The sequence below is a fragment of the Monodelphis domestica genome, chromosome 1 (assembly GCF_027887165.1).
Source record: "Monodelphis domestica isolate mMonDom1 chromosome 1, mMonDom1.pri, whole genome shotgun sequence".
Classification (NCBI taxonomy): Eukaryota; Metazoa; Chordata; class Mammalia; order Didelphimorphia; family Didelphidae; genus Monodelphis; species Monodelphis domestica.
In genome coordinates, this window is record NC_077227.1 from 718,014,344 (window position 1) to 718,040,278 (window position 25,935).

The 25,935-nt window shown below is 42.3% G+C and overlaps 1 protein-coding gene across 2 annotated transcripts; it reads right to left on the bottom strand.

Moving 5' to 3' along the window:
- Positions 1-393: 393 nt before the first annotated feature.
- Positions 394-25,373, bottom strand: ADGRG5 (adhesion G protein-coupled receptor G5). Of its 2 annotated transcripts, XM_007477561.3 has the most exons (14): positions 25,007-25,373; positions 16,312-16,380; positions 13,187-13,331; positions 12,736-12,832; positions 9,640-9,787; positions 8,387-8,500; positions 7,687-7,803; positions 6,612-6,654; positions 5,140-5,249; positions 4,873-4,994; positions 4,000-4,259; positions 2,461-2,578; positions 2,069-2,343; positions 394-1,296 (listed from the first exon to the last, which is right to left on the bottom strand). In XM_007477561.3, the coding sequence occupies exons 3-14, from the start codon at positions 13,305-13,307 to the stop codon at positions 1,070-1,072; spliced, it is 1,752 nt and encodes a 583-aa protein (XP_007477623.1). In that variant the 5' UTR covers positions 13,308-13,331; positions 16,312-16,380; positions 25,007-25,373; the 3' UTR covers positions 394-1,069. The 2 variants fall into 2 exon arrangements, with proteins under 2 accessions (XP_007477623.1, XP_016283571.2); XM_016428085.2 differs by lacking the exons at positions 16,312-16,380; positions 25,007-25,373 and having other exon boundaries at positions 13,187-13,503.
- Between the last annotated feature and the right edge of the window lie 562 nt (positions 25,374-25,935).

A 25,935-nucleotide genomic window follows, 5' to 3' on the forward strand; every position in this document is an offset into this window, starting at 1 on the left:
CATTTTAGTCATGCCAGATTCTTCATGATCTCAATTTGGGGTTTTCTTAACTAAGATAATGGAGTGGTTTGCCATTTCTTTCTCCAGCTCAATTTGCAGATGAGGAAACTGAGGTAAACAGAATGAAATGATTTGCCTATTGCTGAAAGACTAGTAAGTGTCTGAGGCCACATTTGAAATCAGGAAGGAGAGTCTTCCCGATTCAGAGCTCAGTGCTCTATCCATTGCACCACCCAGCTGGCTGCTCAAGCACATCTTAGCTCTTAGTTGGAAGAAGCTTCAGACCTGCCCACAAGCAAAAATCTAAGACCATCAGTTACAGAGGAGAAACTGATCTGTATTGGTGGCAGAAGATCCCACAGTAAGAGTTCCACACAGAGACAAAATCACAGGTTTAAAAAAAAAAGTCTCTACAGAGCTTTATATTCTCCGGGTTATTTACACAGAAGTCATTAAACTGGGTTAGAAGATTCCCAAATGCCAGAAAGGACCCTAGAAATGATCTAGTTGAATGTCATCTTTTTTACATATGGATAAACTGAGGCCTGAAGAAGGTGACTTCTCAGGATCACATAAAGCTAAGATTAAAACCCAACATTCCTGACTTTCCTAGGGTCTAACCCATTTCCTACTGCAATACACTACCTCTTTCCTCCTCCCAGCATTCATGAGAGGTTGTATTATCCTCATTTGGCAAATTAGAAATACAAAGCTCATAGCATCTCTGTGACTTAGCCAAGGTAACATAGTAAATCAGTGGGAGCATCAAAGCTAGGCTTCAGGCCTTCTTCCCTCTAAGCCAGGGATCTTTCCCATTTCATTGCCATGATTTCCCCCCAAAGACCACTGCATCAATGCTCAGACACCCTCTGGCTAGGTCTTTCCATCCTGCTCTGAAGAAAGATGTCCTATGGGGAAAATGAAAAGCCTCTGGCAGTGGTCTGTATCTCTCTTTGCTTAGAGGGAAATCAAGGACAAGAATTAACTCTCTGAGTGTGGGCTCAGGATTCTGACCATTTTCTGGCTTCCAGGGAAGCCACAAGTCCTAGGCTTGGGGGGATGTTCCTCCTTATGTCCCTGGACATTCCATATCTTTCTCCACCTCACCATCTTGGTGCCTTGTGCCTTGTGGACAGAAACGACTGAAAAAACGGGTGAGAGAGGAAGGTTGGGGAGATCTGTTAGGAGAATTGTGGTTCTGAGGCCCAGTCCGTGTCATCTGTGAAGAGCTGGAGGTCTCAGCCTTCAAATTAGAGCGCCGCTTCTGGGCACAGAACCACAGGAAGAGGAAGAAACCTGTGGGTAGGAAGATGGCATGTTAGCAGAAGAAGCAGATGAGAAATCTTGGCCCCAGAGTCACATATACCCTTCTGGGAGGATCTAGTCATTCCCCAGGATCCCAGGACATGAACAATCCCCATCTCGGAAAAGGGATTAGAGATTGGTGGATGGAGCATTTTGAGAAGACCAGAAGGAATGGATCCAGTGTTCTCAACATGGAAGCAAATGAAGTTTCTGGCCAATTTAGACAACCATTGACTAGGAGAGCGGGGCAAATTTAAAAGATCTAAGGCTGAGTTGCCCTGAACAATGCCCAAGACACATGGGACAAGAGTTGAGTTTCTGGAGATCAGTGCAGTCACAATGAAGGTCAAATTTGAGAGCTGCTGGCCTGTGCCCCACCTTTAAATCATGGGATCTAAAACTGGAAGGCTAGAATTTAGAAGATCCTAACGCTAGTGTTGGAAGGCACCTGAGAACCCTCCTAGTCTAACTCCTTCATTTTAGAGGAGAGGGACTTGTCCAAAGTCCCACAGGTAAGAGTGACAAGCAAGATGAGAAAAGTGCTCTGCCAAAGTCATAGGAATAATTCCTGTCTGCTCCACCTCTTCTTCAGGTGGCATATGTCCACAGATCCCCTGAAGTCCTTTGAACCCTCCCTCTGATCACCCAACAGGGCCTGAGAAAGAGATGAGGAGGTGTTCTGAGGTCATTACCTCTCCTTCCCTACAACCACATATAGCCTTTCTGTCTCTCCCTCAGTCATTCAAGAAAGAGAATCACTGACCATAGAAAGAGTTGAAGATTGTGAAAAGGAAGAGCTGAGGCAGCAGGATGGGATGGAATGAGAAGAAGGCCAGGGTCCAAGTGATGCCCAGCAGCACGCTCACACCCAGGACCGTGGTGATGTCCTGGCAGGGTCGGGATTCCCACTTCTCCCGAGAATGCAGGCCCCGGAGCATCTTTACTGCCCAGATGAGGACGACCAGGTTGAAGAGGGTTGTGACACCTGCATAGCCCATGACAAAGACCCAGTGGATTTCCCTTGATTTGATCCAACACCTGGGAAAGAAGGAAAGGCTGCCATAAATCCAATCTGAAGGGAAGCCAGGAGCCCTGGCTCCCAGCCACCCCCTTTAGCTCCAACCCTCTGGAGCCTAGAGCTCCCCAAACACTCACATGGAAGCATTCTGAGGGCTGGTATCATTCTGCAGGCTGTTCTGTATTTGAATTTCATAGTATCCATATGCAGAATTCTTCACAAGGAGAAGGAGCACCACTATGATGGCAGGAAGTCCTATTTGGACAAGACAATATCAGTTGGGGGGACTGACCTAGAGGTTGCCCTGTGGTTTAGCCTTAGAAGTTAAAGCAATGGAGCCAGTGGGGAGGATCTATTGTCTGCTCTGTGAATGCCCCAGGACAGACTCTCAACTGTTCCTAGAAAGGACAATAATGCGACTTTATACTAAACCACCCATAGGCAGTTAGGCAGTGGGTAAAGTGATGGACCTGGAGTTAGTAAAGCCCAAATTCAAATTCAACCTCACATTTACTAGCTGCATGGACTTGGGAACTCACTCAACCTGTCTGCCTTGATTTCCTCAACTATAAAGTTGGGATAATAAAATCTCTCAGGATTGTTGTTAGAGTCAAATGAGATAACATGGAAAGGGTTTAGCACATAGTAGGAACTTAATAAATATTCAATTCCATACTGTCTTCTAACCATCCCTTGACAAAAACACATGCACACACAATCATTTTGTCTATTTCTTAAAGTCTCCAATTACTATCACCCTTCCTCCTATAAGTGTAATCAATTGATACTCTTCCCAGACAGTCCCAAAATGCTCCGAAGTTTCAAGATAACTCCATTCTCCTAATTGGTGACTAGCTGACTAGACCACTGTTCCAGGAGGGGACCCAGCCATGCTTCACTTCACTGCAACTCTCTAGGTCCCTTCTCACCAGACACCATATCCCTGAATGGATGCCCTTCTCCCTTTCAACTCTCCTTTATACATTGTCTTCCTCCACTAGAATGTAAGGTACTTAAAAGTAAGGATTCTCTCATTTGTCTATACTTGCATCCTTAGTGTTAAGCACACACCCTGACACACAATAAGCTCTTAATAAATGTTTTCTGTTTCTATATCCTTTTTTGTGTCCCTAATCTGAACTATTAATAGAAATTTTGTCCCTGTCTTTCTTATTTATCTATCCAAATATTCATCGATCCAGCTATCCATTCTCCTATCTGTCTATCTATTCTCCTCTCCATCTTTGTATCCATTTATAATACACCTCTCCATTTATCATCTATATCCATTACCTATCCATCCACTCATCTATCCAAATTCCTATCTATCCATTCATCTATCTATCTTCCTATCTATTTATCCATCTATGTACCTATCTACCATCTATTTTCTTATCTATCCATCTAGCTACCCATTCTCCTATCTACTCATCAACCCTCCTGTCCATATATCTGTCCATGTCTCCAAATATCTATCTATCTATCTATCTATCTATCTATCTATCTCCATCTGTCCATCCATCCATTCATCTATCCATCTATCTATCTAATCTTGACTTTTTACTATTGAGGAAGTGGGTAGAGGTAATCGTGATAGAGGAAGAGGAGCAAGGTAATAGCAGGCCTGGGTAATAGAGGTCCAAGCATGGCAGAGGTAGGAAGGGATTTGTGCTTACCCCAGCCTAGGACACAGAGTTTGAGGATGTATCTCCGGATGTAGATGTTATAAACTCGGACAAGGAGCATGTAGAGGTTGAAGCCCTCAATGGCCATCCAAGTGAGGCAGCTTAGCAGGGAATAATGCAGCAGGGCAGCTATGGCTACACACCCTACTGACAGTGAGGTCAGGAAAGGGCTTAGCAAGAAGGTGACATTCAAGAGGATGACAGACACATGGAGATTCATGTGGATATGTGTTGTGGAATCACTCTTCTTCCTGGAATGAGATGTGGGTGACCTTTCTGCTATAAATGTAGGCAAATAATTCATTCCCACCAAAGATTTCCTACCCTTCCCCATACCCACTGAATCACCAGGAGTTCCAGGCCCATCAATCTTGCCTCTAAAAACTCTAGTTACCTGTCTTTCATCACTATAATTTATCTATCCTCAGCATAGTTCTCCTACTCTCTATCCCATCTCCACATCATTTTCCATTAAAGCAGGAATAGGAAGGCGTAAATCTTATTGAGATCAATCTTTGGGATTTTCCTCTTCCTGGAGACCCCCACCCCAAAGAGGTACCACTGAGTCTGCAATTCAAACCATATTTGAAAATACAGGGGTTTCTCTCATATTGGAAAGTCAGGAAACAGAGGAAACAGGCTTGGGAAGTCAATGAGAGAATCTCTCGTTTCTTGCCTAAGTGTTTTCATCTGTTTAGGGAAAATGGTTGAGAGACCAAGAAGGAAATCATGAAGAGATCAAGGTAAGAATCTTTTTCTTGGTGGAGAGAGAAGAGGGATGGATATGGATGGAAATCTGATGACTTGGAAAATGGCATGGGAACCTGACCCCTAGAAAAACCTGCCAGTGGTGCCAAGGCATACCTGGAATAGAGCTGGAATAGGATGGTGAATAGAGAAGCCACAGTGGACAGGCTACAGCCCACAATGGAAATGTAGTTGAGTGGGTCCAGTAGCTCCTTGCTAATCTTGGTTGATGAGAGTTTCTGAAAGACATGGGACAAAAGGTAGGGGAAGAGGGAGGGAATTGAACGGGATCTGGACTTGCAAAACAAACAACTATCCCAAAAAAGCCTTTCTCCTCTAAGACTAGAGTAGATGGATAAGGCCAGCTTTGGACTGGTCACTTACCATGAGGACAGCAAAGTAAGTGAGGTGATCACAGTGGCACAGGACCTGATATGGTCCCACCAGGACAGTCTTGCATCCCTCACTGCTCCAGGCCCCCCAACTAGTTTTTCCTGGGGAAGAAAGGGATACAAGTAGCCAAAGAATGAGAGAGCATTTATTTGTCAATTCAACAGATATGTACCAATCATCTCAATTATTTAATTGGGAGTAGGGGTAAAGTGGTTTATCCAGGACAAATGTGGCATCATAGATTCTTGATTTTAGTGTTAGGAAGGATCTTGGATATAATCTAATCCAACCCCTTTCTTTCTATATCAGTGCGCAGAGATGTTCAGCAATTCAATGTCACACAACTAGCAAAGCCAGAACTGAGATTCAAATCTAGGTCTTCTGACTCCCAATCCAATTATCTTTCCATTCTACCTAACCTGACTTTCCCCCCTCCCATTAGTTAATGTCTACTTAAGAAGTCAAGGTAGTTTAATACTGGCCTGAGTATGTCTGAAATAAGGATTGTTGTGGTGGGTAGAGGAGAGAAGGAAGGGGTGGAAATAAGAAAAGACACAAAAGATAAGTATAAATAAATTCATGACTTAGACCTTGGTCTTCTCTTCTGAGAAATGGACATATTCTCTACCACCACTCCCAACATGATGGTACAGATAAAACAAAATCAAATGGGTGATGACTAAAAAGAATTGTGTATATGAATATAATAGAATGTTACCAGGTATATAACAAGGACAGAAAATATAGAGAAGGATGGAAATATTTATATGAATTGATACAAAATGAAGTTAATAGAATCATGAAAACAATTTACATGATGACAATAACAATCTAAGTGTAAACAACACCAAGGACCAAAACATTTAAAATTGATGTTGTTGAATGACAAAGAACAAGGTTGGCCCCAAAGAATAGATATGAGGTCATGCTGTTCCCAGCTTTTTTTTAATAGAAGTATCTGTTGAGAGGGGAGGATGGTGTGTAATCCATGGATGCTACATAGAACACTATATTTTTCTTCCCCATATGTTGATTGGTTTTATACATTTTCCCCCGCTTCTTCCTTTTTTCTTTCTTACAAAAAAATCTTTGTTATAAGAAATGGTTTTCTTGAAGGAGAGGGAAGAATATGGGAGAAATTGAGGTGTTGGAAGAAGCCCTCAAAAGGCACCAATAACATCTATTTGAAAAAATAAACCCCAAACTGAGATTAGGGATAGGAAAGAGTGGAGAAAGATAAAAAGCATCTATGAGCTCCCCTTCACCACAGTCAGTGCCAGGGCTGAGTTGACTTCCTAACACCTTTGCATAAGTCTGGGGAATGACAGGGCTATTTCCAGAAGCTATAGCTTCCCCTGGACCCACAATACTCTGTAGCCTTGGGCACCCAGTTGTTCATCCTTTGCTGACATCTTCAGCCTCTGATAAGCCCTCCCAGGATTGTTCCCGCTGTTGGAATTCACCTGCTCCTTCTTTCCAGAAGACACATGTCAAATCATATCTGTCCTGTGAGGGAGGAAAGAGAAGGCCAAGTGAGAAAGCCCTGGTCAGTTGTCAAAGTCAGTGTCAGAGATGAAAGGGTTTCCATCCTCATTTATTCCCTACATTGCTTGTTTTTTGAGCCTAGTCTGATGTGAGCCTCATCTTGATCTTGAGCTGCCTTTGCCTACAGGGATGGGCAAATTCCCACATTGCCAAGCCACCAGAAGGAATTTTCTGGGATTAACATAAACAACAGAGGTCTATTCTGTGTAATGTTGTGGGAAACTGGAGTTGGGAGGAAATATGGAAACATCTCTTAGAAATAATCTCATCTGACTTCTTCATTTTATAAATGATGAAATGGAGCCCAGGAGATTAAACAACTTGCCCATGGCCTCACAGCTAATAAGTTAAAAGGAACAAGATTCAAACTTGTGTTGTCTGACTACAAATTCAGTTCTCTTAAGGCACAGAATTTTAGAACTAGAAGGGCTCTCAAGGATCAAACACGTTGTCTCCTTTATTAGACAAATGAGGAAACTGAGGCCCATAGGAGAGGAAATGCTTACCCAAGGTCACATGGTAAGTTAGTGGAAGAGTTGGAACTAGAATATAGGTCTGCTGACTCCCATAGAGGGCTCTTTCAGCGCAGCCTCAACCCCTCGTTCCAACTGGACAAATGCCTTATTGCCTTGCAAGGGGAGTTTCCACTACCCACTGGAACTTGAGATTCCCGAGTCTGACATCAAGCTACTTTACTTTCTAGAAGTTCTATTTAGGGGTGTCACAGTGGATCATTCCAGTCAGTTACAGTCCTTGAACCCCAGTCTCCTGACTGATCCCAAGCACTGAACAAACAGTGATGGAGCCCTGACTGGCTAAGTTATTGGAGGGGAGAATACCACATTTTTTTTTCCAAATGCAGTGGTTTGGAAGTGATTCCAAATGTTCTGCTTTTGTGCCAGTAGCTTCTAAAGTGGTGTGTGTGTGTGTGTGTGTGTGTGTGTGTGTGTGTGTGTGTGTGTGTGTGTTTTGGAGTGGTTCCCTTCTGCTCACCAGGCTTTCATTGTGCCAAAAGCTGATGTTTACATACTGCTTCAAGTTGGACACACTATGGTTCACCAAGCTGGCTCCTAGGATGTTATTGTTGAGCAGAAGACTTTTGTCATCATCCTGGAATAAAGAAAAATGAATGAAGAAAGAGACAGGACAAGCATTCCAAAGGCCACCAGCCCAACACAGAAGCCATGAGCTCCCCAGCTGCCGGCTGTTTTCTCTCCCCAGTGCCGCTTGTCTTCCTCTGGTGATAGGCCAGGCAGGGATTGAATTTGGGCATAGGTTGATATTTCTTTTCTCTTTGATGGTGTACTCAGTGCAAGAAGAAGTTAGGTTCCCATAGGAAGGGACAGAGGAAGCAAAGGTTGGCACAGTAAAGATCAAAAAGGCTTGGACTAGTATAGATGGGAGTGGACGGAGTGAAGAATGGCCTCAAAAGGGGCAGGGAAAGTGAGAGTTGGCATAGGAGAGGGCACAGAGATGGAAGGTTGCCTTAGAAGAGGAAGTTTGGGGACAACAGGGGAAAGGGAAGATTGGGTCAAGATCCCCTAATATGATTGATTACCCTTCTTCCCCTCAGCGTCAGAGGGCCTGGGACCAAAACTGGAGGGGTGTAGCAAGATGGAGCCCAGACAATGGGAGTCCCTGGGAGGGGGACGGGGGCATTTCCTCCCACCTTGTCTCCCTCAAGGGCTCTGACCTGAAAGAATCTGTTCATGTTGAAGTAGATACAGATTAACTGCATTGTCTGGTTTGCTTTGCAGGTGTGCCGAGTCAGCTCAGAAGGGAACTGCATGGAGTGCTTGGTTTTAGCCTAAGGGGATGCAGAAGAGCTATGAGCATTGACCAAGTCATTGCAATAAGAATTTACTTTCCATTTTCTTGAGGGGACCAGCCAAAAGTCCAGGCCCTTGAGGGGAGCAAGGAGACATTGAATTCCCCTCAGAGGATACATGGTACCCATAGGATGAAATATTCAGGCTACTGTTCCAGAATTTGGTGTGTTACGCACTAAGTAAATGTGGAGCCCCAGAGGGCAGCAAGATGGACTGTGGGGAGGTCTTCCTGTATTCCTCTGAACCAACCCAAGTCCTATCCCATTGGGACTCATTACAACGGGTAATAATGGGATAACGATGCTCCCATTGACTGATTGCTCAAGGAGTCAATAGGGTGAATCAAATTGTTTCTGTGGGCAGAGCTCTAATCAAAAAAAATGACAGGCCCAAGGAAGAAATTAATCTGGCCACTGGGAAACTCTCACTGGGGAGACATGTCCTCTGCTCTTGGGAAACCTGCTGTCTGGGCAATGGTTTCATAGGGTCAACAGCTGCAAGGCTCCTCAGGGACTTCCTATAGGAGGAATTCCTACAGGGACTTCCAGAGGAATATCCTCATTTGATCAATGATAAAACTGAAGTTCTGAGAGGTAAATAACCATGAAAATTAACAAATGAGATTTGAGCTCAAGTCTTCTCACTCTAAACAGAATGTTTTTTTCCACTACACAAATTACTTTTCATCTTTATGCCATTATCACATGTATCGCACACTAGAAACTCAAATCATATTTTATCTTTACAAAAGCCCTGAGAAGTAGGTGCTATTATTACATCTATTTTACACAGGAGAAAACTGAGGCAAAGAGAAATAAGTAGACAATGGGTTACACAGCTGGTGAATGTCTGAAGCATAATTCAAATGTGCATCTTCCAGATTGCCAGTCGCCCTCTTTATCCACTGCCCCTCCTAGCCAACATGATTTTCCACAGAAAGGAAGCCAGATCTAAGGGAGTTTGGTGCCAGGATCACACTGAGTTAGAAGCAAAGTCAAAATGATGTCTATGGAATCCTGACTCCTCCTCACCTACTGCCTGGGGAAGGGGAATCTAGAGAAATAAGACTGAAGGCTCATACAGTGTGAAAAGAACTAAGAGAAGAGATGCTGCTGACCTTCTCCAAGTATGAACTGTTGATTGTCAACCCGGTGAAGTTACAGGTGAGCTTGTAGACCAGAGCCTGGATCTTATCGACTTCAATGGTGACATTCTTTGTGTGGAAGACGATCTCCTTCAGCTTAATCTCCAATGTGTGGATAGCTCTGGGAAAGGGATGGAGGGATGATCAGATGATGGTGTATATTTTTCATAAAATCCATGATTTAAATTTTTTTGAGAAAATTTTCAGGGAAATGAGCTTGCTAACTCCTTGAATCCAGAAAATGAACTGTTTTGATAAAGATGCTGAAGAAACCTGCATCAAGAAGATCCAGAATGAACTTTGGGATGTAATTGATTGAACTGAAAGGGGGTTGAACACAGTTATTTTGAATGTAAACTTTATACCAAAGGGGAATGCCCCCAATTGGCTTTTAGTTAATGCACCTAGCAAACATTGCTTTTGCTTGCTCTCTCTTCTATTTCCCTCTTATCTATAACTATTGTAGTTTCCTCTTAAAAAGTACAATATTGTATGCACCTTTAGTTAGAAGATCTTTAGAGGTATAAGATAGATATGTTTAAATAATCCATTGGGGAGACTAGTCTCCCTAAGATCACAGAGGGGGTTATGTAATTAGACTCTGTTACCCTAAAAACTACAATTTCCCAGGGACTGCAAAGAAGCCCCCAGGAAGGATGGAAACACCCACTGAAATCCCCCTGAGTGACTTTCATTATTAACATCCCCTTATTATTGGAATTGCCATGATTATTATTCTTACTTAGCACCAGGAAAAATAGATGAGAGGAACATGCTTGCAGGGTTAATACAGATGTCCCACTCTGTCCCCCCAGGATATTACCAGGAGAGACCACTTACAAAATTAAACCAAAGGATTCTTATATATCTACTTAGATAAGACCCTCTTTTCTAGGCATAAAAACTTCTGGCAAATCTATACTCTGAATTCTGTAACCTATATCTGGGTAATGTTGAGTCTACCCTCTGATGCTGCACTTAGCAACAAATGTTTCATTGACTATCTCCCTAGGCTTTCTGTCTGTTGTTAGGTTCCATGGAAACATGTATGTTGAGAATGAAACTGTGTGCCAAGTAGATATGTGATTATGAGGGTATAAAATAAAGCCAGGTCTCAGCCAAGGTGGAGCAGTTTATCCTGTGAAACCTTTGTTGCAGGTTGAATGCAAAAGCTGTATCCCATCCATCATTTCACTGACACCATCCTACCTCCAAGACCTCATGCCCTGTGGCAGGCTGGCCCACCCCACAGCATTAGGGTAACAGATTATAATTACACAATGGAGAAGGACAGAGAGGAGGACAGGAACTGGTGAGCATCCAACTAAAGTGGGAAGGAGACAGAAGTCATGTTTGGTCAGGTCTTCCTGACTCCAAGTCCTTCTCTATCCACTGTGCCAACAAGCCAATATTTCATTCAGAGAGGGGAGGCTAGAGACTAGGTCGATGGGAGTTTGGTGCCAGAATCACCGCATCAGAAGCAAAGCCTTCCCTACCAACTTCTATGGGACCAGTGGTCCACTTCTAAGCCCTAAGTTGGCCATTCAGTGTCTTGTTTAGAAGATGAAGAGAATTTATTAACCATAATTTTGAGAGGGACATTGGAACTATTGTCTGTACTCTAGGCTGATAAGACCAGAATGTCAGAATATTTAAGGCTCAGACCATGGGAGCTCCCTCCTCTAAGAAAAAAGGTAGGCTGGTAAAAGAATAAAAGTATCCCTTCCCCTTGTACCTTTAAGAATAATTTAACTTAATAATTTAAGAAAAATATCAGCTCGGGCCAGCTAGGTAGCTCAGTGGATAGAGAGTTTGTCCTGGAGACAGGAGGTTCTAGGTTCAAATCTGGCCTTAGTTTCTTCCTATCTGTGTGACCCTGGGCAAGTCACTTAACCCTCATTGCCTATTCCTTTCTACTCTTCTGCCTTAGAATTATAGTATTGATTCTAAGATGGAAGTTGAGTTAAAAAAAAAAAAACGAAGAAGAATACCAGCTCTTCTGAACTGGAAACCACACAGCATAATAAGGATTAAGAAAATGGAAAGTGGGGGACTGGGGGAGCTGGCTAGGTGAACCCTAAGATAAAACCAATGTCGTATCACTAGATCAGAGTTTTGTATTTGCTAATTATTACATTCAACCTATTCAGGTCTTTCCCTCCCACCCTGTTCATTCCTCAAATAACCTCATTAGAATCCCAGGGCAGATACATGGGAGAAATGAGACTCAAGGAGATGATGAGATTGTTGTAATAATGTAACACATTTCTCATTTGCAGCGAAAGTATGGTGGGAAGGAAGAAAAAGATCATACAATGATTAAGCTCCTACTATGTTCTATGGTTGCCTTGCTAAGCATTTCGCAAATATTATCTCATTCAAGTCTTCACAATGACCCTGGGAGGGAGATGCTATTATTATCTTTATATTTTACAGATGTGGAAACTGAAGTAGACAGTGGTTAAGTGACTTATCCAAGGCCACCCAGCTAGTAAGGATCTGAAGTTAGTTTTGAATGTAAGACTTCCTGAATCCAGGCTCAGATCTATTTACAGTGCCCCATTTTACAGATGAGGAAATTTAGACTCCAAGGGGTTAAGCAACTTGCACAATAACTTTCAGGGCCAGGGTTCCAAACCTACTCATCTTGGCTCTATAGCCTTCCTTCTTTCCACCACATCCCGGTCTCCGGGAGTCTTTCTGGTGGAGTCTAGAGACTACAATTTGAATTCTCAGTCTGCCCCCTTTCACCAGCTGGATTGAAAGCCAGCTCCTCATCCTCTCATCCCCAGGGTTTAAGTTTCCTGCAGAATCCGCAGTTATTCTGCACAATAACAATAATGCAATTCATTCTGCTTATCTAACAGGGTGATTGTGAAGACCACATTGTGTAAGCCATAAACCTCCCTAGCACTTAGAATGGCTGCTGCCTGAAGTCACGTAGTCAGTTGGGATCTGGCACAAGGCTAGAATCAGCCCCCACCCCCGGGCTCCCCTATCTTAAAACTGGACTTCAAGAAGGGGAACAGATAGTGGAAAGGAAGAAGGCTAACACGCAGCCCCTATCACCTTTGTTCATCTTGAAGGTTCACAAGTTTCCGAGAGAAGCTATTGGTTTCCAGATAATTCATGTAACGTTTCACATCTTCAATTGGCCTGTGGGAATCTGAAGTCATAGCCATGCAGGTTGCAGGGGGCTTAAGTCCCCAGCTGGGACTTCTCCCCTGTGTTCCCCCATCTCCCCAGGGCACAGGCTGGACAAAACACTGTGATGGAAAAACTCAACCTTTTATCTTTCTTGCCCCATTCCCTGGTTTTCACCATCTTTGCCTACATCCATCTAGGCACCCTGAGGTGCCCAGGCCTGCCCTCCCACCCACCGTCCATGTCTCCAGGCTCTGTGGCTCTCTCCAAAAACATGTGTATGACTAGCACACACACAAGGATAAAAATCTGATTTTAATCATTGACCCCGGCTCATTTATGTGACCTCGGTTCATTTGTATGTGAGCTGACTTACCTATACCAGCCAAGCCCCAGTCAGCCAGAAGACACAGGATCAAGAAGGTCATCCTAGGAAGCATCATTGGCCCACCGCCCCAGTGCTGGCACCACACCTGTAGACTCCCTGTTTGACTCATAAGCTTTAAAGCTGAAAGGGGAGTCTGAATGCAGATGGAAACATACCATATTTCACTTTCTTTCTTCATTTTTTCCAACTTTTTTTTGTCTGAGATCTCTTCCACAAATGGAAAAATGTCTTATGTTATGGCAATTGTAAAATCTATATCAGATTCTTTGCCATCCCAGGGAAAAGGGAGAGGAGGAAGGAAGGAAGGAAGGAAGGAAGGAAGGAAGGAAGGAAGGAAGGAAGGAAGGAAGGAAGGAAGGAAGGAAGGAAGGAAGGAAGGAAGGAAGGAAGGAAGGAAGGAAGGAAGGAAGGAAGGAAGGAAGGAAGGAAGGAAGGAAGAAGGAAGGAAGGAAGGAGGAAGGAAGGAAGGAAGGAAGGAAGGAAGGAAGGAAGGAAGGAAGGAAGGAAGGAAGGAAGGAAGGAAGGAAGGAAGGAAGGAAGGAAGGAAGGAAGGAAGGAAGGAAGGAAGGAAGGAGGAAAGGGAGGGAAGGGAGGGAGGGAGGAAGGAGAGATGGAAGGGGGAGAGAGGGAGGGAGGAAGTAAGGGAGAGAAGAAAGGGAGGGAGGGAGAGAGGGAGGAAGAATGATAATTTGGCTCAAATTCTCTTAAAAACCAAGGTTAAGAATTGTTTTTGCATGTAATTGAGGGGAAAATTATTAAAAGTTAAAAAAAAGTTGAACGGTATATTAGATGTCATATAGATCAAACTTCTTAAAAAGAGAAGAAAACTGGCTGAGAAGGAAATGATTAATCTGAAGTCTTGTCACCAATTATGGACAGTTTGTGCTAATTATTTGTTCTAGTTATTATGTCCTCCAATTTCCTTCTCAGAGAAACATAATGTTTCAGAGTAAAAAAGAACTCAAGGATTTGGTCCATCACTGACAAAGAATTCCCACTATAGAGAAAGAGCTGATGAACAGAAACAAGCAAAACATACTTTTATATATACATATATCTTTTTGTCAAACAAACAAATTAATTTTTTAAAAAAGAGTTGGGGCAGCTGGGTTTTAGTAAGGGTGTTAGAAAAAAAAGAATCTCCATTACAATATGTCTTAGAAAAACTCTTACCTTCCATCTTAGAATCAATACTATGTATCTGTTCTAAGATCAAAGAGTAGAAAAGGTTAGGCAATTGGGGTTAAATGACTTGCCCAAGATCACACAGCTAAACAGGATCTGAAACTAGATTTGAACCCAAGACCTTGCCTGGCTTTCTATTCACCAAGCTACCTCGTTGCCCCCTACAATATATCTGATGAGTGGACAATTTCTCTTTGCTTGAAGATCCTGAATGTGAGGGAACACACTATTTCTAGAGGAAGATCATTCCCACTTTGGAAAGCTCTATTTGCCAGGAAGGTTTTCCTGATGTCAAGCTCAAATATGCTTCTTTGAAGCTTTCACACACTGGTTATGGTTCTACTCCCCTAGGGCAAACAGAATCAGTCAAATCTCCCATCCAAATCACAGGCTTGAAGACAGCTATTATATTCCCCCTGAGGCTTCTCTTCTCCAGGTTAACCAATCCCATTTCCTTCTTCCACTCTTCACATGGCATGAACTTAAGGCCTTTTACCATCCTTGTTGCCCTCCCCCTAATGCTCTCTATCTCATCAGTGCTCTTCCTAAATCATGGTGCCCAGAACTGAACATAACAACTTCCTATGTGTGCTATGTCTAGAGTGATTATTGAGTGGCTATCATGTTCCAATTCCTCGAAGTTCTACCTCTCTTAATGCAGTTCAAGACTGTATTAGTTTATTTTGGCTGCCATATTCCAATTTTGAGTCATACTATATTCTCCCAGATCTTTTCCAGAACAACAGCTGTCTAATCATACCTCTCATTGGGTCTTCTGATGCCTCTCTGTGGTATGAGGTGACTATGGTGGTTGGATATAAGTTCTGGAAGATTCTACCATGTTGGAAAGACTTCATATAATTTCCTAGTGTCCAGCAGCATGGTGGGAAAGTGCCCCCATTCCTTTGCCCACTACTGAACTTCAGAAAGAGTGAAAGCAGTCTTTAGTGAATGGGTGTGGGAAGTAGAGAGGAAGATAACACCTTTACCCTTCCTGGATGTCTGCCTCTTCCTGGAGATACATATGACTCCCTAATCCCAGTGATAGTCTTTCCCTGAAAGTTCCTTGCTTTCTCAAAATTTCCCAAGGATAAGTATCCCCAGTCAGCTAGATGACCCAGTGGATAGAGAGCTGGGTTTGGTAATGGGAGGTCCTAGGTTCCAATCTAGTCTCAGACATACTGGTTATGTGACTCTAGATAAGTCATTTAACCCCAAATGCCTAACCTGAACTATTCTTCTGCCTGGGAACCAATACTCAGTGTCAATTCCAAGACAGAAGGAAAGGGTTTAAATGTGTTTTTAGTTTGGGAGCAGCTGGATGGCTCAGTGGATTGAGAGTCAAGGCTAGAGATGGGAGGTCTTGGACTCAAACCTAGCCTAAAATACTTCTTAGCTGGGCAAGTTATTTAACCCCCCATTGCATAGCCCTTATCACTCTTCTGCCTTGCATCCAATCCACAGGATTGATCCTAAGATGGAAGGTAAGGGTTTAAAAAAAAAAAAAAGAGTCCCCAGGGGAGGAGAGAGGGTGGGATTAGTAAAGATAGGAATAAGAGTCAAGTTGAAAGTGCTATGGACTACTCTGTTAGGAGAGAAGAAGGCAGAGTCCCTCACAGATGCTGGGCTTTTGGAACAAGGGCTGGGCTCCCTTAGGAATACATAATGTTTCTCTAAGTATTGTAGTTCTCTTGCCCAACTTACCTGGGAGGGATTTGGTGGCTCATGGGCACGTTTCAGGAGGGTCGAGAAAGGGAAAATATCAGCTTCTGAATCTCCCATCTCAGGAACTTTTTCTTTCCTTGAAAATGTTGCTATCCCCAATTGCTTGAACTTTCCCCCAAGAGGAGCAAAGTGGATAGGGCCCCAGGTGCACCAGGAAAAGAAGAAAGAAAAAAAAAGAAGAAAGGGTCCCCTTCTTTACTTACCTATTTGTTTTGAGTCCTGAGATTATCCACTAGCAATTTCTGTTCTGGAAGGTCTAGCACCTTTGTCCCCTGTGAGAGAAACCAGATTTTGACAACTTAGTTACATGAACTCAACTAGGAATCAGAAGAATTGGACTAGAACCCAGTCCTTGCTCGGCCATTAACTCTGTCACTCTGTTTCCTCTTGTATAAAATGAGGACAATGGGAAAGGACTCCTCCTGCCCCATGTAGTCTAACCACTTCATTTTACAAATGAAGACACTGAAGTCCATTGAGGTTAAGATCCATGGTCACTCAGGTAACAGAATTTGAACCTTGTTTCCCATAAACTACTTGCCTATATTCCACTGTCTCCTAGCTACCAAAAAAAATCCCCCTAGAAAAGGCCTACGTGTGTACCAAGGGCATCCTCAGTGATAATATAATAAGGAATATTAATATAAAAATATTTATTTTATATAAAAAGGAAGTTGCCAGCCTTTTGTAGATGATTTCCTGTGGCAGGCTCCATTGTCCTAGTCACATGGTTAATTGGTTGGTGGAGAAAACATTTAACGGCCACCATGTTTATTATTTGTTGATTACACAATTCATCGATCTCAATTTCCTGAAAAACTCTCCTCCAACAAGGTGTCTGCCATGCTTGTGTTAAGATAAATAGAGTCACCTGCAGGGAAAGAGTTATTTATTGATCAGGTAAGATACAACACTGGGGGATTTATACCCACCCGCCAAAGTGTTCAACAGAATCAGGGAGGATTTTTTTCACCGAGTTCAAATGGAGAGACTCCCTATAGATAGTGAACTCCTCCAGATGTCTCTAACGGCTAATCATGATGCCACAAATTCATAGATGGTAGAGATCTTGAAGGCCACCTAGTAAAACTCCTTCATTTTTTTTTAAACTTTTACCTTCTGCCATAGAATCATCAATTCTAAGGCAGAAGAGCTAAGCAATTGAGGCTAAGTGACTTGCCCAGGCTCACATGGTTAGGTTGTGTTTGAGGTCAGATTTAAACATGGTCCTCTTGACTCCATGCATGACACTCTTTTCGCTATGCTGTCCCCAACTCCTTCATTTTATAGGTAATTAAGCTGGGGCCTTGAGAAATTAAATGAATTCCCTAAATTTACATCTGTAGTAAATGGCAAAACCAGGACTCAAACCCAGACCTTTGAGTCCTAGATTCTGAGCTGGAAGAGACTGCAAAGGCCATTTGGATCCCCATTTTAGAGATGAGAGAATTTAAAAGACTTGTCCAAGGACACCTAGATAGTATCAGAGGCAGTATCAGAAGTGAAGAGAAAAAGTGGAGGTACTCATTGTAGATGATCTTTTTGAGTTTAGCTACAAAGGAGAGAAGAAATATGGAATGATAATTAGTAGGGACAGAATTTTCAAGTTAGGGTTCTTCTCAGTGCAGGAAACACGGGCATGTTTGTAGGTAGTAGAGAAGAGGTCAGTATATATAGAGAGAAACTGAAAAGAAGTGAAAGAGTGTGGATAGTATAGGGGGCCAATCTGTTGGAGGAGATGGGATAGAATGGGATCACCAGAACAGGCAGAGGAATTAGATTTGGTCAGAAGTAAGGTCACTTCATCATGCAAAAGAGGGATGAACCTTGAGAGAGGGGCAGAAGGCATGAAAGTGATAGGAGATGAATAAGAGGGGAGAAGAGGGAGCTCACAGTAATTTTTTCAGTAAAATATGAGGAAAGGTTCCCAGCTGAGGGTGGGGAGTAATCATGGGATGTTTGAAGAAGGATGACAAAGTTCTGATAGGCTGCTGTGAACAATAGAATGGGATTTTGATAAGAGATGTAGAATAGGGGTGCAGCTGGGTAGCTCAGTGGATTGAGAGTCAGGCCTAGAGATGGGAGGTCCTGGGTTCAAATCTGGCCTTAGACACTTCCCAGTTGTGTGACCCTGGGCAAGTCACTTGACCCCCATTGCCTAGCCCTTACCACTCTTTCTGCCTTGGAGCCAATACACAATATTGACTCCAAGACAGAAGGTAAGGGTTAAAAATTAAAAAATAAATTAAAAAATAAAAAAAAGAGAGGTAGAATAAAATTGTCTCACAGTAATAAGGATCCAATTGAGGTTGTGCAACATAAATCTCTAGTGGACCCATTCAGAATGGTTACATGATTTTCTCCCCCTTCATTCAGCAGCATGTGTGTGGTAGTGAAGGTGAGGAATGGTGGGGGTGATCTAAATAAAGTTTGACTGGGCATAACTGAGATATGATAAAGGATCTAGGGATTCAAGACACAAGGACAATGTAGAGTTGAATCGGTTCACCAGGGAGTCAAGATGGGGAGAAGAGGAGAGAGAACCTAGTTCAGGGGAATTAGTCTGGGAGAAAATTAAGGGGTCAAGAGATTGGTGGTCATGGTGTGAAACAAGAGTATGTTTTGGTAAGAGAAGGCAGAGGGACCGATTTAAAGTCAATAGATTATAGTAGGGTAGAGGGATTTCAGAATGTTTTAACATAGAGGCAGTACACTTGTGGATGAGGACAAGATCAAGTGTGTGACTGTCTTTCTGTGGGGCTGAGGTAGAGTAGAAAAATAACTCCTGGGAGGTGATTAGGTTAAGAAACTGAGTGGTTGGATATTGGGGGGACCAATATGTATGTTGAAATCCCATAGTGTGAAGGCAAGAGTTGAGAGAAGGAAATAATTGTGAGACAGGTATGAAACTCACCAAAGAAAGAAGGGGAGTCATCTAAGGGCCTGTAACCATCTGCTTTCAGGATCGTGACTGGGTGACAGATATGAATAGGATGAACTTCAATGGAAGAGAGATTACTAAAGAATGAAGGAAGAAGAAGAAATTGGAAGTGCCAATGGGGAGCAAAGAATATTCCAACTCCTTTCTTCAGAGGATTCTGCACTCAGCATGAGATGGAAGGCTCAAGGCACTAGCAAGCATATGGTTTGAGAGCAGGAAGCTCCCTCCACTTCGCCTGTTGCACATTACCTAAAGAATCATTGAAATGCCATCTCTTCCAAGAAGTCTTCTCTGATGACCTCTTAGGCAAGACCTTTCATCACTGGCCTTGAATAGCATTTTGCTTTTGGTACCTCTCTGACACCTTAGCATGTAATATTTTGGATTATTTTTCTGGTTCTCATCCCCTTCCATAAACTGTAATAATGACAGCATGATAGTGAGTATTTGTAGAGCAATGGGGAAGGTTTGCAAAGCTCTCTGTCTCTCTCTGTCTCTCTGTCTCTCTCTACTCTCTCTCTCTCTCTGTCTCTCTGTCTCTCTCTACTCTCTCTGTCTCTGTCTCTGTCTCTCTCTACTCTCTCTGTCTCTCTGTCTCTCTGTCTCTCTCTGTCTCTGTCTCTGTCTCTCTCTACTCTCTCTGTCTCTGTCTCTCTCTACTCTCTCTGTCTCTGTCTCTGTCTCTATCTCTCTCTCTCTCTCTCTCTCTCTCTCACACACACACACACACACACACACACACACACACACACTTTCTCTCTTCCCTCTCTCTCCCTCCCTCCCTCCCTCTGCATGTACATAAAAGTCTTTTATTTTATCCTCATAACAACCCTGGGAGATAGATGCTATTCTTGGACCCATTGTGACTTGACCAGAGTCACACAGCTAATTAAGTGTCTCTGGGGCAGGATTTTAATTCAGGTCTTTTTGACTCCAAGTACAACATTCTGTCCACTGTGTTATCTAGCAGCCTATCAATATTACCTTCCTATGGGCTATCTTCTCTGAACTTTCCCAACCCATAGTACAGTACTATGTATACAGTAAGAACTTCATAAATGTTTTTTAAATTAAAATGATAGACCCATTCTGTGTATATGGGTGTTAGTCTACCTTCACACACTGAATTTTTTTATCATGGCTTTCAGATAGTCCAATAATTCATAAGTTATCTCTACTGAATCTATTTTCCAGTTCAATTTTTTTTCAAATGAGATATTTCATATTTTCTTCTCTTTTTTCATTCTTTTGATTTTGTTTTATTCTTTTTTGCTGTCTCAGGAAGTCATTAGCTTCCCCTTGTGCAATGTTAATTTTTAAGGGATTATTTTATTCAGTGAGTTTTGAAACCTTTCTCAATTTGGCTAATTCTACTTTTGAAGAACTTCTTTTATTCTTTGGATTTTTCTATTTCCTTTTCCATGTGGCCAATTCTGCTTTATAAGAAATTCTCTTTAGTGCATTTTTGTGCCTCTTAATATTTTGTCAATTCTTCTCTTTAAGGTATTATTTTCTTTTTGTATCACTTTTATTTCCTTTCCCTATTTTCCCTATTCTTCTTTTATTTGATTTTTGAAATTCTTTTTGAGGTTTTTTGGGGTCTGAGACAAAATTCTCCCTCCCCTTTTAAAAATTTTGCATGTAGCTGCTTTGATTTCATTATCCTTTTTTCAGTTTGTGTCTTGCTCTTCCTTGACTCCATAATAATTTTCTATGGTTAGATTTCTTTTACTTGACTTTTGTGCTTATGTTAAAGGTAAACTCTGTTTTCAGTCATAGGGCGACACTCTCTTAAACTTCAGTATTTTCTTGCAGTTACTCTCAGATTTAGTTCTGGATGTCTGCAAGTTTCAGTTCTTCCAAGGTGGTATTCCAAGCCTTTGGGCTGGAAACCACCTCCCATCACTGATTTAGTTTTCCTGAGGACTTGGTGTTGGTTTGCACTGCCAGTGCACTGAGGGCTGCCTTGTGCTGAGGCTCAGAACTTTGAAAGATGAGTGTGGAGGTGTTCTGCTGTGAGCTTAGGTAGGGTCTTGGATTTTCACTGTTGACCTGAGCCTGGGTTCAGAACTTTGAGCAATGGGGGTGGGGGAGTCTTGCTGTTGGCCATTAGTCTCACTGGGGCAGCCTTGTTGTGGCTTCCTACTCACCCCAGTGAAACAGACCATTGCTTCCTACCTTCCAAGTTGTCTTCTGAAGGAAAATTGTTTCACCCTGTCCACTTGTTTGTTTTGCCACTCTAGAATTTGTTTTGAAGTCATATTTTAATATTGGTTGATGGGACTTTCAGAGAGATGTGGGCTTTCATGCCCTACTCTGCCAACTTGGTTCTGTTTCCTCACTGAGTTCATATCACACAAACTGAAGTTTCCCAAATCAGGGTGCCTGGGATACCCCCATCCCTTTTGGGGTCTCAGGCCTGACTTCATTTCTCTTGAATAGTGGAAGCTCAAAATCCTGAAGGTGATTGGTGACTTCATTCCCTCAAACACAAATTCACTAACTTATAGGGGAGAGAGAGAATGGATTGTAGTGACCAGAGCCACCAAGGTCCCAGGAGCTGTATGGTGTTGCCCAAGATGGTGATGGCCTGAGAGGAATGGGAGGCAGGGAGCCAATCCTACCCCTAGCCCCAACTATGAGTGCCTAGACTATAGGAGTTCTTTACTTGAATCCTATGAATCTCCAAGAGATGCTTAGATAGAATTCAGGGGTTCTGTGAACTTAGATGGGGGAAATGACATCTTTCTTTCTTTTCACTAATCCCTAACTAAAATTGAACATTTTCTTTAATAACTTCAAACCATGAGTCTGAGAAGATCTTTGGAGGCTTCAATCAGACTGCCACAGGGCATCCAGGACAAAAATGGTTAAGAACCTTAAGAGGAAGATGAGCAAGGAAGCACAAAGATGTAGCGTCTAGTTATAGAAACCCTCAGGGGAGCTTGATGGGGAGGGGATTCTTGGGATTTCTATTGGCAGCCAGATCATTGGGATAATAAGTAACTGGAGGACCAGAGTTTGAATATTGCCTTGGATGCTTACAAGCTGTGGGACCTGAGAAGACAAGTCACTGAACTTTTTTTCATTTTAATATTCTACCAATTACATGTAATAACAAATTTCCACAGAAGTTTTCTGAAGTTATGTGATCCAAATTGTCTCCCTCTTTCCCTTCCCTCTCTACTCCCAGAGCTGGCAAGCAATTCAATCTGGGTTACACATGTATTGTTCACTTTTGTAAGTAAATAATCATATAAAACCGAAACCCAAATAAACAAGTGAAAAAACATAAAGTCACTGAACTTGTCTGCCTCAGTTTTCTTGTTTGTAAATGGCTATGATAAAAGTACTTATTTCACTGTGCTATTGGGCAGATCATTTGCAAATCTTAAAACACTATTTAAACTTTATTAATCATTATTATTAGAATGGTGAGGGACTTTAGATGCAATCTGGTCATAGGACCATATATTTAGTAGGAATACCAAAGGTCAAGTCAATTCTAACCCCAACATTTTACAGATGAGGCAACCAAGGCAAAGAGAAATTAAAGGAATTGCTTAGTGTTATACAATTAGTTTGGTTGTCTTGTCTCCCTGGCCAGACCCCTATCTACCATACTACAATGCTATTCTAGTCTAAAACTCTAGTAGTTCAGAGAAGGACTACGGGGATGGGACTTGCCCAAGGACATCTAGGCAAGAATTCAAATGTATGTCCCCTGACTCTAAAGCTAATGTCGTTTTCACAATTTTATGCTGCCTCCCTTTATCTGTGCCCCTCCTAGGGAAGAGCAAAAGGGAAAGGAAACTTCATCTACTACCTTGCAGCTGGAGAAATTGAGGCAAAACAGGAAATGATTCATCAAGTGAAATATCTGAATAGAAGTTGTGGTTCCTATGTCTCTAGCCAGAATCTAACCACTGATTTTGCATTTATTTCTCACCCCAGGATAGAAACTCTTTCTGGTAACCAAACCTCTTTTTAAAAAGTCCAACCCCTACCTCTGAAAGATTCCTCTTGTAGACCTCACCCAATGTATAACTCTTGCTTTCTTTGTCTCACCATGTCCCTAAGAGACAAGCAAGGAAAGAATATTTCCCCCCTCTTATAGATGAGGATAACTTAAGTCCAGAATGGTTAAATAAATCAAAGTTGTAACACAGCACCCAGCTGTTGATCTGATTCATTGTTATTTCTCCCTGAGCATGGAGGAAAAATAATAATTCAAAAATAGATGAGAATTTTGTGTGGGTATCGGTTAGAGTGACAGAGCATGAGAGTGAATGGAGATTTTTGAGACCATCTAATCCAACACCTTCCTTTTATAGATAAGGAAACAGACTCAGACAGAAGAGTGACCTTAGAATACAGAGTGAGAGCTGGAAGGGACTCAGAGACCATTTATTCCAAATCCCTTATTGGACAAAGGAGGAAGCAACCCTGAATTAGGGGACCTGTTTTTCCCCCTAATTCTTCCACTAATGTGAGGGGTGGAACATGGATAAAGCACTTTTCTTTGGACCTTGATTTCATCTTTACAATGGGTAGCACTGCAATCCCACTCTTCACACAGGTCTAACACATTGTGGAAATGAGAATACTTTGCCAAACTCAGAGCATACAGTGAGAGAGGTCCACCCAACAACCTAAGGGAGCCCTAGAGGGAGAAATATGATCTTGACACGAAGGAGTCTTCTCTGCAACTAGAATCTGGGCATTTGACAAGTCTGTATGAGCAGTTGGGGTAAGGAGGGACTGGTTGAAAAGGGAGTTAGAGGAGGAAAAGATGTGGTCCATCTGTCCTTGGGAGACTTTAGCATAGATGGGTTAGGGAAATTAAGGAACAAAATCTACCCAAATGAGTAGGTTGGAGAAGTACTCTGAGAATTGAAGGAGATGGCAACAGGCTAGCGTAGATAGGTAAGACTTTCTATAAGAGGTAAAATTTAAACAAGGCCTTAGTTAGGATCCCAATGCACCAAATATTAAACTGGAACATACTTCAGGGATCCTCAAATTCAATTCCCTTATTTTACAGGTGCAGAGGTTGTAAGTAGCATTTGAAACCAAATGATTACATTTGATAGAACACTTGATCTGAAATCAGGAAGATTTGAGTTCAAATTTGGCCAGGAATCAGGAAGTCTTGAGTTCAAATTTGGCCAGGAATCAGGAAGTCTTGAGTTCAAATTTGATTTTGAATACTTACTAGTTGTGTGACCCTGTACAAATCGTTTAACCCTATTTGCCTTAGTTTCCTTATCTATAAAACAAATTGGAGAGGGAAATGGCAAATCACTCCAATATCTTTGCCAAGAAAATCCCAAATGGGATCATGCAGTGTGATCCTGACAAATCACTTAACCATTTTTGCCTCAGTTTCCTTATCTATAAAATAAGCTGGAGAAGAAAATGTCAAATCACTCCATTATCATTGCCAAGAAAACTCCAATCAGTCACAAAGAGTTCATCATGGTTATAACTGAACAACAACAACAACAAACAATAATAGATGAGGGATATTACTAGACAAGTTATTACCAATACCATTCAAATCTTGCCTGACACTTCCTAACTGTGTGACCCTGTACAAGGGACTTAATCCCAGTTGCCAAGTCCTTGCTGTTCTTCTGTCTTAGAACTGATACTAAGGCAGAAGGTAAGGTTAAAAAAAAGATTACCCATTAGATCCAGACCAACACCCTAGCATCAAAAAGAGAGGCATCAAGAAGTCCTAGGCAGTGACTAAGACTGAAGAGAGATAATGAATGGCTTTGGTGTCTAGGGAGGAGGCCCACCAAGGACAGAGCATCAAGGGGACCCACTGATCCCCCCAACCCACCAGTCCAGAAAGAGAGCAGGAGCCCAATCAGAGAAGCTTCAGGACCAGAAAGGGAGCTGAGATAGTAGAAGCAAGAGAGATGGGGAGAGACATATGGAGTCAGACTGACCTGAACTTTGAGTTTCCTTGCCAGCTTCTCTTGTGAACTCTGCTACCCAACTCTGTGAGTTTTCAGAAGGCAAGAGGAAGTCAGTATTTCAGCTGCAGCTGCAAATATGCCTCATCAAATAACCCCTCTGTTCTAGTTACTATCAAATAGATCCTAGAACCCACTTCTCCTTTTTGCTTTAAAGCTCAAAAAAATTTCCCCTGAGAGGGGTGGAGGAGGGAGAAAATTAGAGCAACTGTTCCTCCTTCTCTTTTTTGTGCCTTAGATTGGCCTCCCCATTACTTTAACCCTTGTGTGTCTTGATAGATTCACACCATCTCTGCAAGACACTTTCTCTCTCCTCCTCCTCCTTCTTCTCTTCTTCTCTTCTTCTTTTCTTCTTCTCTTCTTCTTCTTCTTCTCTTCTTCTTCTTCTTCTCTTCTTCTCTTCTTCTTCTTCTTTCCTTCTTCCTCTCTCCTCCTCCTCCTCCTCCTCCTCCTCCTCTTCCTCCTCCTCCTCCTCCTCCTCCTTCTTCTTCTTCTTCTTCTTCTTCTTCTTCTTCTTCTTCTTCTTCTTCTTCTTCTTCTTCTTCTTCTTCTTCTTCTTCTTCTTCTTCTTCTTCTTCTTCTTCTTCTTCTTCTTCTTCTTCTTCTTCTTCTTCTTCTTCTTCTTCTTCTTCTTCTTCTTCTTCTTCTTCTTCTTCTTCTTCTTCTTCTTCTTCTTCTTCTTCTTCTTCTTCTTCTTCTTCTTCTCTCATCTCTCTTTCTTTTTCTCTCTTCTCTCTCTCTGTCTCAGTCTGTCTGTCTCTCTGTCTGTCTGTCCCCCTTCTTCTTCTCTCCTCTCTCTTTTTTCTCTCTCCTCTGTCTGTCTGTCTGTCTGTCTTCTCTGTCTCTGTCTCTGTCTCTGTCTCTGTCTCTGTCTCTGTCTCTGTCTCTCTCTCTCTCTCTCT